The 13789-nt window shown below is 41.3% G+C and overlaps 1 protein-coding gene and 1 long non-coding RNA gene across 2 annotated transcripts in view; one reads left to right on the top strand and one right to left on the bottom strand.

The window, feature by feature from the left end:
- The window catches only part of LOC311098999, a 49984-nt gene extending 46810 nt beyond the window's left edge, over positions 1-3174 (bottom strand). The window contains exon 1 of the long non-coding RNA XR_014609670.1: positions 2577-3174. This is a non-coding gene — a long non-coding RNA (uncharacterized lncRNA). The remainder of the gene's footprint in view (positions 1-2576) is intronic.
- The window catches only part of LOC311098998 (dihydropyrimidine dehydrogenase [NADP(+)]), a 136008-nt gene that overhangs the window by 4511 nt on the left and 117708 nt on the right, over positions 1-13789 (top strand). Inside the window, exons 2-3 of the mRNA XM_084139589.1 lie at positions 6558-6668; positions 11102-11184. Of these exons, the coding sequence (XP_083995715.1) occupies positions 6558-6668; positions 11102-11184 (194 nt within the window). The remainder of the gene's footprint in view (positions 1-6557; positions 6669-11101; positions 11185-13789) is intronic.

The following is a 13789-nucleotide window of genomic DNA, read 5'->3' as shown; positions in this document are numbered from 1 at the left end:
CCCAGCTGAGTGATCTTCCATGTGATACAGTGCCTTCGGAAAGTATTCAGTGCCTTCGGAAAGTATCCCCTTGAGTTTTTCCACATTTTGTTAAGTTACAACCTTATTCTAAAATTGATTAAATAGTTTTTTTCCCCTTATCAATCTACACACAATACCCCATAATGACAAAGCAAAAACAGGTTTTTAGAAATGTTTGCTAATTTATAAAAAAATAAAAAAAACGGAAATATCACATTTACATAAGTATTCAGACATTTTACTCAGTACTTTGTTGAAGCACCTTTGGCAAAGATTACAGCATTGAGTCTTCTTGGGTATGACGCTACAAGCTTGGCACATCTGTATTTGGGGAGTTTCTCCCATTCTTCTCTGCAGATCCTCTCAAGCTCTGTCAGGTTGGATGGGGAGCGTTGCTGCACAGCTATTTTCAGGTCTCTCCAGAGATGTTTGGTCATGTTCAAGTCTGGCTGGGCCACTTAAGGACATTCAGAGACTTGTCCCGAAGCCACTCCTGCGTTGTCTTGGCTGTGTGCTTAGGGTCGTTGTCCTGTTGGAAGGTGGTTCTTCGACCCAGTCTGAGGTCCCGAACGCTCTGGAGCAGGTTTTTATCAAGGATCTCTCTGTACTTTGCTCTGTTCATCTTTGCCTCGATCCTGACCAGTCGCCCAGTCCCTGCCGCTGAAAAACATCCCCACAGCATGATGCTGCCACCACCATACTTCACCTTAGTGATGGTGCCAGGTTTCCTCCAGACGTGACGCTTGGCATTCAGGCCAAAGAGTTCAATCTTGGTTTCTCCACCTGATTGGTGGAGTGCTGCAGAGATGGTTGTCCTTCTGGAAGGTTCTCCCATCTCTACAGAGGAACTCTAGAGCTCTGTCAGAGTGACCATCGGGTTGTTGGTAACCTCCCTGACCAAGGCCCTTCTCCCCCGATTGCTCAGTTTGGCCGGGCGGCCAGGCCAGCTCTAGGAAGAGTCTTGGTGGTTCCAAACGTCTTCCATTTAAGAATGATGGAGGCCACTGTGTTCTTGGGGACCTTCAATGCTGCAGAAATGTTTTGGCACCCTTCCCCAGATCTGTGCCTCGACACAATCCTTTCTCGGAGGTCTACGGACAATTCCTTCGACCTCATGGCTTGGTTTTTGCTCTGACATGCACTGTCAACTGTGGGACCTTATATAGACAGGTGTGTGCCTTTCCAAATCATGTCCAATCAATTGAATTTACCACAGGTGGACTCCAATCAAGTTGTAGAAACATCTCAAGGATGATCAATGGAAATAGGATGCACCTGAGCTCAATTTCGAGTCTCATAGCAAAGGGTCTGAATACTTATGTAAATAAGGTATTTCTGTTTTTTATTTTGAATACATTTGCTAATTTTTCTAAAAACCTGTTTTTGCTTTGTCATTATGGGATATTCTGTATAGATTGCAGAGGATTTGTATTTATTTAATCCATTTTAGAATAAGGCTGTAACGTAACAACATGTGGAAAAAGTCAAGGGGTCTGAATACTTTCCGAAGACACTGTATATACCACACTTTTAATGTAGGCCTACTGCAGTATAAGCTTAATGTTCCACAACATCCCTCTACCATCATACAATGTATTGTATGTCATTCATTGATAATGTATCGCAATGATGACACTATACCCATAATGTGTGTTATTCTTAACCCAAGGATTTGTAACCCACTGATTTAACTATTTGAGTAAAGCGTAGCATAGAGGTATCTGTCACATATATCACGCATGTAAAACATTCAGTTACACATTGTCGAAGAGCGTAAGTCCAAAAGAGAGAACATTAGTCCAGGTTTAAGTTGATGCAGGTGGGATGCACAGGTGTTTCATCATAGTGTGTTTGGAGATAAGAGCGGAGGTCATAAACCGATACCCTATCTAATCTTTATCTTATCTCTTCAACAATAACCAATAGGACATTCAGATTTCCTGGAATGTTCTGTTTCAGGCGTGTTGTGATTGTCAGAAAGTGTCTGCTCACCTGTTTGTAGCGGTCTGAACATAATTTGACACTATAAAGACCAAGAAAATAATATCTGATTACCTTGTTAGTAGAGACGTTCTGAGAAGGTCAAAATAGCTTTCTAACGGTCTCTCATTTGACAGAGGTTCCCAGCTAGGGATGGTACCATGACATGGATGTAACATTTTCTCTTTGAACGTTCCGATAACACATTCTAGAAATGCACCCAAACAATTGTTGTAGGAACGTTCACTGTTTGCTGGGGAGTTTTACAGTGATTCTGTCAATGATTCTCCTCTTATCCCTTTTCAACATCATTCTTTATGGTGATTACCCGACACACACACATACACTTATTTCTCTTTATCTTGCTATACCTATTGAATGACTTTTATCCCAACTTAGCCTATTGGAAACAGTGGCTCTATATCATGTAAATAGATGGCCAAGCAAATGTAGCTCCTGGATAAGTTGACTTTGATTGCTCTGTTAATCAATCAGCAAGTCCCAGATCATTCCAGGCCTTGCCAACATGAGACTGCCCCCCCGGCCCACCCCATCTCTCCCACTCCTCCACCCACCTTCTTATCTGTCGCTCTCGCTCTCTCGCTCTCTCGCTCTCCGCCCAACAGTGAGCTAAATCACACATCGTCCATCTTCTGCGGCCCCCTTTTCCCTTAGTTAAATAATTAATCTGAACACAGGTGACAGCCCCCCTCCTCCTCCCGGTAAACTGTGTTTAAGTACCCTCTGGCCCAGCTTGTGAGGTCAGGAACGTGTGGTGCTCTGAACTTCTGCCCCGCAACGCTTCCCACCCTCAGCTCAGCCCTCCTCCTCATGCAAGATAAGGTCCCCTTGGCTGGGACAGTTATCCAATCACAATCATGTTCTTTTTCTTGCAATTTGAGAGAGTATATTTGGATTTCTGTTTACGATAATAGAGCCACTATATTTTACTGTGTGAAACTGGAGAGAACAAACTGAATATTGATTCAAGCATGCTTTCTCCCCCTAGGCGAGAAATGCTATGTTGCTTTAGACTGTAAATTGGTTTCAATTCAATTGGGCCTTTGACCTTGGACCATATCCTTTAATTGTGCGATTTTGTTAGATTCCATTTTAAATGGATTTATTTCCCCATTCTAGTTAAATACAGCGATATTCAGGGATGAACCCAAGCAGGACAGCCTACCCTCTCCATAACCTGTATTACTGCATCTGATGTTGGAACTGAATTAATATTGCTGAATGCCCCCAGTGCAGTAGGATACTCTTGCTTTATCTCATCCATGGCGGATCAATATGTGGAAATTCATCTATCGATTTCCAGGTGAAGACACAGGGCAATAAGACAGTGAATTGCCAGCTCATGTTTAACTATCAAGCCCCGGGGAGGGAATATGTTACTTTTATGAAAGACTAGAATCTCAAAGGGAGTAGCTGGAGTGTCTCGTACTGAACTCTGGGCTTTCTGAGACCTTAGTCAAGTTTGTTTGAAGTATGATGCTATTCAAAATGCATTCAGGGAAATTGGAGGGAGACTGACAGAGCTCTTTGTTTGCAGTGCGTTATTCTTCGTACCCCCTCAGTGTAGCCTACATACTCTGACTCTATGTAGGCTACACCTATGAGTGAACAATGATTTATATATACACTCAATTACTGATAGGGGGCGCTGTGTTGAAGCCCCCCCTCAAAAAAAGTATAATAATATATATATATATTTTTGTCATTTTGCAGATGCTCTTATCCAGGGTTAAGTGCCTTGCTCAAGGGCACATCGACAGATTTTTCACCTAGTTGGCTTGGGGATTAGAACCAGCGACCTTGCGGTTACCGGCACAATGCTCTTAACCACTAAGCTAACTGCCGCCATGGCAGGTATACTTTTTTTGAGATTACTAATGTTACTGTCCCCACTACAACAACAAAAAATACCTAAATAAATGTATGAATGAAACATTTAATTGAAATACTGTAGAATTCCATTCATTCCTATGGAGGACTGCTCCTATTGGGGAGTGCCAATATGGCGGACCGGTGGCTTCAAAGCCTCTCAATGGCCAACACATAGCATCAGCAATCCAGGGTTTATGTACCACTGCTAAACGGCTGACATCGCTTCCTAATTTCTGCAGTGTGTGATTGTGATTTTACTGACTCTGTGGAAAACAGGCGTGTATTAATTAGTGATGTGGGTGCTGGGTGTGATCAGTGAAGACTGATAAAGTCAGCCTCCTCTGCTCCTCGGGATGGAGAGGAAAGAAGACACTATAATCCTGTTTAAAATGATATCTGGATTCCTCCTGTGGCAATGTTTTTTTTCTACGCTAAAGGCATAGCAAAGACACTTCCCCAAATTATTTGTTTGATAATGTATTCTTATTCTTTAATAAAATAGAGGGATGTTATCAATATCATATAATATTAATGAAAGCAATTTTTAGAACTGAACTTGGTTCATTTTCTGGTGTTTTTAGGGTGTAGCCTAACTACAGAAAGGAATGAAAATGGAATCTTAGGAAGTCTGATAAAGAATACCACAAATGCTCCGCATCTCAAAATAATACAACTGTTTCCACACAACGGGCACTGTGCCCTAGGCTGAATACAGAGTGTACGCTCTCTACAGTCCCCTGTAGCTCAGTTGGTGGAGCATGGTGCTTGCAACGTCAGGGTTGTGGGTTCTTTTCCCACGGGGGGCCAGTATGAAAATGTATGCACTAACTGTAAGTCGCTCTGGATACGAGCGTCTGCTAAATGACTGAAATGTAAATGTACTTCCCTTATATACATTGATAGTGGTTTTAATAATAGATTCACTGTGTGTGATAGAAAATCAGTTTCTCACTGAAGTGCGAATTGTTACTTCAGGTTTGGCTGACCTATTAATTCTCCCACTGAAACCTGTTGTTTGTGTCATTACCTGAAAAACATTAAAATATTAAAAATACAAAAAAGTTATTTCTGAAACGCTTGATATTAGCATACCACAATTTATACTCTACTTAAAAACGTGCTAAGAGCTGTAGGGCTTTCAACCTTGTTCATTGGTATGCGGGTCTCTGTTGAAAAATAATAATATATATATATAAAAATTATATATATATATATATATATATATATATATATATATATATATATATATATATATATAGTAAAGTGGTTGTCCCACTGGCTATCATAACGTGAATGCACCAATTTGTAAGTCGCTCTGGATAAGGGGGTCTGCTAAATGACGAAAATGTAAATGTAAATGTTGAATGACATCTTGGATCTGCTTGCTTTGTGTTTTATCATTTGTTTCAAGCTCTAATGGTATTATCTGGCTGGCACCCACCTCACATGCTGCCTTCAAGTCCCAGTTCATCACCAGGACCAAATTTCAATTTGCACTTGACCCTTCTGTTCTGCCCTTTGTCTGATTGTGCTGTTCATGTGTACTGAAATGAATGCAGACATGGTTCCCCTTTACCCTACAAAGAGCATGAAATGAGTATTACTGTGCCAGTGATGGCTGTTTCATTTTCTGTTTATGCCCCTGTTTATGCTCCCCCCCTTCCCTCCCCTCCCTCAGTTAGCTTGGCTGTTAATTGTGTTTGCCATCAGAACAGAGGACCCTGCTCTACATTTGTGCCCATCTTGAAAGACTTGATCGTACCATGATAATTTGACTGGCAACCGTGAATCAATGGGCACAGTGTGTCAGAGATAGAGGCCTCACAGGATGATAATCTAGTACTCAGCCTCAATGTGTGTCTGATTTCATGATGCATTTGCCTCCTTGTGAATTATGAATTAGATTAATGTGTTGTGTAATTAATACAGGTTCTTATCAATCCGATGGTGTTCTACCACAATCAGTTTTAAAGGGAAAATCGATTCAAGAACTATCTTTTGGTATTTTTTTTATAAGTCCACTGTTGATATAGTCCCATAATGTTTTGCATGTCAGCAGTCACATTTTCAAGATATTGGACTTTCAAGAAGCAAAGTGTCACCGGCCACATCATCATTATGATGCTAAATGCAATATCCAATATCTTGAAAACTTGACTGCTGACATGCAAAACATGTTTGGACTGTATCAAAAGTGGAATAATGAAAAAAATACAAAAATATAGTTTTTGAGTGGATTTTGCCTTTAACAAATGTTCTCTGATTTAGAGTAACACATTTAATTTCACTGTGAACATTTTGAAAATGATTTACTTTATGATTATTTGTGAGTGTAGAAATTGAAATTTTATCTCCATATAAACATGTAGCCTAAAGGTAAAACAACTCACAATGTCCTTCTTACCATTAACAATTCTGCCTAAAACAATTCTTATGTGCCTCAATGCTCTCTCCATTTTACTCTGTTTCTTCCAATATAACCTGCATTCCCTCACATGTACTACTCTCAAACCCACTCAATACTGAGACCTCTGTGGTGTTGCAACCCACAATCACAGATTATTGTGAAACAGACACAAATTGTCTATTTCACAATAAGCTGTGATAGTGTGTTGGGTCAATAAGCCACTTTGTGTTAATGAGCCATGTTCAATGTGTCACAGAGTATCCTGTCTCTGAACCCGAGGGTGCAGACCCACGCTGCCATCCACTCAACAGACGCCAAGAAGAAGGAAAGGAAACACTGGAAGAGAAACCCAGAGAAGAGCTGTGATGTAAGTCTGACATGTGTACCCTCTTCCCATCCTCTATACAAACTGTTTTTCATTATGCTCCATGTTCATCTCTAGGGCCAGAAGTTTTTCCTGACCCCGTGACCGACCCCAGAAAAACTGTAGGCCCAGGAAAAATAACTAGGGCCCCAAGTTTTTCCTGGAGAGGTCACTTAGTGAGAAAAAAAGCCCTGATCCTATGCTGTAGTTACATTCATATCACAATCATTCCAAATGTCACGCTTCCCTCTTCGGTCCTCATTGAAATATTTTCGAGTGCCTATCAACAGCCTGAAGTATCAGCTTTAATGGGACATGAATCAGAAAGACCATACCCAGCAGATGCTGCCCGAAATCGGTTAAATATTGCACATTTCCACTGGTTATCGTCTCATAGCTCCAGCCTCAGTCAAGGCTCATAACCATATTCAAATGCAAATTTTTTATGCTTTTCCCCTCTGCCATGTGGCGATTGTTCTAATAAAAAATAAAAAATGTTTCCAGAGAACGCATATTAATAAGACATCTTAAATTATGTCTGCAATTCCCAACACTAAGCATTTTGTCTAATTAATAATAATAGGGTCCCTAGATGTTGGATTAGACAAATCCTTTGCAGTGTATAAATGCAACACTGGTAATTTCGAGTGAAAATGTCAATGGTTATCCCAGTGGCGACCGTGGTGCGCGGTTGTAATTGGAAATGTAATTAAAGTATGTTGCATTGTATAGCACAAATGAGCTTGGCTAACATGTTGGAAGACTTTATAGACTCAAGTCCTAAATCATAAACATTACAGCCATTTCAGCTGTCCACCGCACTTCCCTCTCAACATGCTAAATTGGCATTGGCAAGGTTTTTTTTTATGAAAAGCTTGTGCCTCTTTGTAACCTCAAGGGCGAGATGTCACCGAGGTGTTGGTTTGATAAGGGCTTATTCTATTAAGGCAGACTCGCAGTGTATTCATTGTGTTATCTAAGAGGTCAGAGGGCAAGGTTGATTGGGGGGAAAGGTAATTGCACATGGGAAGAAGATCTCCACCTGCCATAACTGGATACCATAGCAATAGCAGGACCCTCCAAAAACAGCTGATTACAATATGCAGACTAATCTGGGTTCCCTGGGGGAAGGGAATGAGGAAGCGAGAGCTGCGAGCTGCTAGAACAGGAAGACATGGAGTGTTTTTCTGTTGATTTTTCCAAACACGTTATTATTAGTTCATCCTAAAGCACAAACATAATATAATCGTCACAATTTAAGTACTGTTAATGCAGCTTTTTAATGTTATTCCTAGCAGCGCCACAACAAAGCTCAATTTATTACACGTTGAAAGTAGGGCAGGAAAAAAACGTATATGCATTTAAAAGTACAGTCGCTAGTGAAAGTCTATACACCCCTTGCACAGTCTTCACATTTAGCTGCCTTCAAATTAAATCTAAAAGGGATTAAATTAGATCAATCTACACAACCTACTCCACATTTTCAAAGTGAAAGAACAGTTATAGAACATTTTCCAATCTACTTAGAAATACTAAATGAGGATGTATTGATTGCATATGTCTTCACACCCCTGAGTTTATACTTGGTGAAGCACCTTTGGCAGCTAATACAGCTGTGAATAATTTTAAATAAGATTCTACCATTCTTGCACAACTCTTAGGGCAACATAGTGAGCTCTATTTTCATGTCATCTGATCAAAGCACAGGTTCCTATCCAAGTGCCAATGCTGTTTAGCAAACTACAGGCGTTTACATTTGTGGGACGACATGAAAATAGAGCTCTTTGGCCACACACACACCAGTGGTGGGTTTGGCGTCGAAATGATAATGCATGAGCAGAAAATAACCCCATACCTACTGTAAAATATGGTGGTGGAGCTTTGATGTTATGGGGCTATTTTGCTTCCACTGGTCCTGGGGCCCTTGCTCAGGTCAACGGCATCATGAACTTTACTCAGTACCAGGATATGTTAGCCAAAAACCTGGTTGATTCTGCCAGGAGGCTGAAACTTGGCCGCAAGTGGATCTTCCAGCAAGACAATAACCCCAAGAACACATCAGAATCCACAAAGAAATTGTTAATTGGCCACAAAATCAACATTTTGCAATGGCGATCTCATTCTCAGGACTTGAAACCCATTGAAAACCTGTGGTTTGGGGCCCCCTGAGTGGCGCAGCGGACTAAGGCACTGCATCACAGTGCTTGAGGAGTCACTACAGACCCAGGTTCGATCCCAGGCTGTGTCACAACTGGCCGTGACCGGGAGACCCATAGGGCGGCGCACAATTGGCCCAGCGTCGTCTGGGTTTGGCAGGGGGGTGCTTAACTTGGCTCATTGTGCTCTAGCGACTCCTTGTGGTGGGCCAGGCACCCACAGGCTGACTTCGGTTGTCAGTTGAACAGTGTTTCCTCCAACACATTGGTGTGGCTGGCTTCCAGGTTAAGGAGTGTGGTTTGGCGGGTCATGTTTTGGAGGACGCATGACTTGACCTTTGCCTCTCCCAACCCCATTGGGGAGTTGCAGCGATGAGACAAGATTGTAATTGGATATCACGAAAGGGGGTAAAATAAAAAATTATTTAAAAAAACAGTGGTTTGAATTGAAGAGGGCAGTCCATAAGCACAGACAAAGGATATCAAGGATTTGGAAAGATTCTGTATGGAGGAATGGTCTAAGATCCCTCCCAATGTGTTCTCCAATCTCATAATACATTTTAGAAAAAGGCTCAGTGCCATTATCCTCGCAAGGTGAGGTATGGAAAGGTATTGAAAACAGGGGTGTCAATACTTTTGACCCCTAACTTATCGGCAAAAAAATATATTAGTCTCTTTCTCCGAGCAATTGTATTAGTATAAAATAATATCATTTCACTCTTTTTTTCATACAATATAGCTCAGTATTTGAATGATTTATTTATACAGTCATTTTTGCTCGTCTTTATCAAGGGTGTCAATAATTTCAGACCCCACATTGTTTTTATCAAAATTCCTCATGCTTAGTAAATTTGGTTGGGAATCATTGATGGACAGCAATATTCAAACCTTGTCAGCAGAACACTCAACACCTCTTTGACATTCAAATTTGTGTAATTGTCCCGCAGAATTTTTTTTTTATATCGCAGAGTTAGGTGTTCAGAAGGCAGGGGGGATTCCTCTAACTTTTTACCTGGGCTTTGCTCCTTTCATATTTATTTTGCTCCTAACAAAATCCCCAGTCCCTGCCGGTGACAAGCATACCCATAACATTATGCTGCCACCACAATACTTGGAAATACAAATGGATCAACAATATTGCATTACTGGCCTCTATGACAAAGTGAAAATATGGAAGCCTGTTTTAAGAAATCCACTCCAAATCTTCCATTCTGTTTCCAACAAGGCTGTTAAGTAATACTGCAAGACAACACATATTTGGGTGAAACCCTCTGTATTTTCAAGTATTGTAGTGGCAGCATCATGTTATGGGTATGCTTGTTATTGGCAGGGATGGGGAGTTGGTCAGGACCAAAATAAATATGAAAGGAGCAAAGCCCAGGTAAAAAGTTCAAGGAAAACCTGCCTCAGTCTTCTGAAAACCTAACCCTGGCATATAGTTTTATTTTTCAGCGGGACAATTACACACATTTTAATGCCAAAGACACACCAAAATGGCTTTCCAAAAGGGTTGAGAATGCCTGAGTGGTCCAGTATCAGTCATGACTTAAATCAGAGACAAGGTTTGAATATACAGTAGCTGTCCATTCAATGATTTCCAACCATTTGTAAAGTTTTAGCTTTATAAAGTCACCCCACTCCCTATCCAACTCCTCTCCACTCCCTACACACATTTCTCCCTGCTCTTTAATAAAAAATGGGCCTACTGTGATGGCTGTATTTACTTGAATGGTTTCTTTCTCCAGTCATTTCTCCCATTGTGCATCATTAAGAGGATTAAGTCAGTGAACTGAGTCTGGGCCTGAACTGTATTAGGCTATTAAATTAAGGAAACAGCTTATGGTGAACTTTGTATACGTTATAAAATGGATCCCAATAAACTCCCCCCAGATAATGGAAACCGTGTCGCGTTACTATGTTAAATAGCACAAATTAATCCTCCTTATTTGAAATGGGGAACCTATAAGAGGTCTGTATCTTTGACTATAGTGCATTACTCAGTGGTGTAATCCTCCTAAAAGGTCATATATAAATCGTATTTAATCTCTATGGTACATTATAATGTATTAGTTTAGAATGTATTCAGCTTTGATAGTATTTTCATGGCTCTGTTTCAAGGGATGGACTCGTCATCTCATCATGCTACAGTATTGAATATAGAATCTCTCTCTCTCTCTCTCTCTCTCTCTCTCTCTCTCTCTCTCTCTCTCTCTCTCTCTCTCTCTCTCTCTCTCTCTCTCTCCTCTCTCTCTCTCTCTCGCTCTCTCTCTCTCTCTCCAGAGCTGCATGAAGTTAGAGAACAACTTTGACGACATCAAGCACACGACTTTGAGCGAACGCGGGGCACTGCGCGAGGCGTTCAGGTGAGAGGAGGAAGAAATGAGAGGAGAGGAGGGGGTCACCATGGAAATGTCCCCGTTGCCATGACAGGAGTGGTGATGGAGGGATGGGGGGGGTTCTAAGTCATTCCTCATTATTGGGGGAACAAATGAGTTTTATAGTCACCATTCAGCCTCTCCCTCTCGGAGGGATTCATTTGTCTGAAGGGGAGGCCTCCCCCGAGGCCAGCGTCTTGGCTCTTAAACACAGGAAACGCCAAGCCTGGCTGCACACTGGAAAAATGTAAATGTTTCATTTGTTGCTGCTCGCAAGAAAATAATGTTATGGGAGTCCCCAGGCAGTATTGGAGTACTTTAAGCGTTGAATCATAAGGATGTTTGCAATTAGAGCTCAAGATTTATTTAGCAGTCATTGGAAATCACAGGAGGGAGACCTTTGACATTGTGACAAGATTGCCCATCTGTTCTCTCGTCTGAAGATGTTTGCTTTACCACATGGCTAGCTACATCGAGGTCTGATTTAATTCCACAGTGACAAATAACAAGCACACATCTCAAAGTCTGTCATAAGTAGAAGTACATTACATGACCAAAACATACATATAGATTGACAGTTCTGAAATATTATAATGATAATAATGGTTACATAAGCCATTTTACTAGAATAAAGTACTGTACAGTATATGGTTAAGTTTTTATTATTGTGAGTTCTGTTTGAGCAGCCAATAAGATTCACAGGTTTGAAACAAGATGGCACAAGTTCTTTTAACACAGTGTTTTTGATCAATACCTGTTGGAACTGTTTTGAAACAGTGAAAGTGAACTTTATTCTGTTGGACTATGCTTCTCTCTGTTTGCTGAGTCAACACAGCCAGAATAGTGGTAAGGTCAGTTGGGTTGTTAAGGTAAAACTACGCCGTTGTGACGTTCAACGTTTGAGCGATTTGTACTACTGATAAACGTTCAACAGACTAATGTGATTCCATGGCTGATTCTGTAACACCACATGGCATACAGTGGCTTGCGAAAGTTTTCACCCCCCTTGGCATTTTTCCTATTTTGTTGCCTTACAACCTGGAATTAAAATGAATTTTGGGGGGATTTGTATCATTTGATTTACACAACATGTCTACCACTTTGAAGATGCAAAATATTTGCTATTGTGAAACAATCATGAAATAAGACAAAAAAACAGAGAACTTGAGCGTGCATAACTATTCACCCCCCCAAAGTCATACTTTGTAGAGCCACCTTTTGCAGCAATTACAGCTGCAAGTCTCTTGGGGAATGTCTCTATAAGCTTGGCACATCTAGCCACTGGGATTTTTGCCCATTCTTCAAGGCAAAACTGCTCCAGCTCCTTCAAGTTGGATGGGTTCCGCTGGTGTACAGCAATCTATAAGTCATACCACAGATTCTCAATTGGATTGAGGTCGGGCGGCAGGTAGCTTAGTGGTTAAGAGCGTCGTGCCAGAAACCGAAAGGTCACTGGTTCTAATCCCTGAGCTGACTAGGTGAAAAATCTGTCGATGTGCCCTTGAGCAAGGCACTTAACCCTAATTGCTCATGTAAGTCGCTCTGGATAAGAGTGTCTGCTAAATGATGTAAATATGTCTGGGCCATTTTGACTAGGCCATTCCAAGACATTTAAATGTTTCCCCTTAAACCACTCGAGTGTTGCTTTATCATTATGCTTAGGTTCATTATGCTGCTGGAAGGTGAACCTCCGTCCCAGTCTCAAATCTCTGGAACACTGAAACAGGTTTCCCTCAAGAATTTCCCTGTATTTAGTGTCATCCATCATTCCTTGAATTCTGACCAATTTCCCAGTCCCTGCCGATGAAAAACGTCCCCACAGCATGATGCTGCCACCACCATGCTTCACTGTGGGTATGGTGTTCTCGGGGTGATGAGAGGTGTTGGGTTTGCGCCAGACATAGCATTTTCCTTGATGGCCAAAAAGCTCAATTTTAGTCTCATCTGACCAGAGTACCTTCTTCTATATGTTTGGGGAGTCTCCCACATGCCTTTTGGCTAACACCAAATGTGTTTGCTTATTCTTTTCTTTAAGCAATGGCTTTTTTCTGGTCCCTCTTCCGTAAAGCCCAGCTCTGTGGAGTGTACGGCTTAAAGTGGTCCTATGGACAGATACTCCAATCTCCGCTGTGGAGCTTTGCAGCTCCTTCAGGGTTATCTTTGGTCTCTTTGTTGCCTCTCTGGTTAATGCCCTCTTTGCCTGGTCCGTGAGTTTTGATGGGCAGCCCTCTCTTGGCATGTTTGTTGTGGTGCCATATTCTTTCCATTTTAAAATAATGGATTTATTGGTGCTTCATGGGATGTTCAAAGTTTCGGATATTTTTTTATAACCCAACCTTGATCTGTACTTCTCCACAACTTTGTCCCTGACCTGTTTGGAGAGCTCCTTGGTCTTCATGGTGCCACTTGCTTGGTGGTGCCCCTTGCTTAGTGGTGTTGCAGACTCTGGGGCCTTTCAGAACAGGTGTATATATACTGAGATCATGTGACAGATCATGTGACACTTAGATTGCACACAGGTGGACTTTATTTAACCAATTATGTGACTTCTGAAGGTAATTGGTTGCACCAGATCTTATTTAGGGGCTTCATA

Source organism: Coregonus lavaretus, assembly GCF_964263955.1.
Source record: "Coregonus lavaretus genome assembly, chromosome: 23".
Classification (NCBI taxonomy): domain Eukaryota; kingdom Metazoa; phylum Chordata; class Actinopteri; order Salmoniformes; family Salmonidae; genus Coregonus; species Coregonus lavaretus.
The sequence above is the reverse complement of the archived record's forward strand: the minus strand, read 5'-3'. Positions and strand labels throughout refer to the sequence as shown.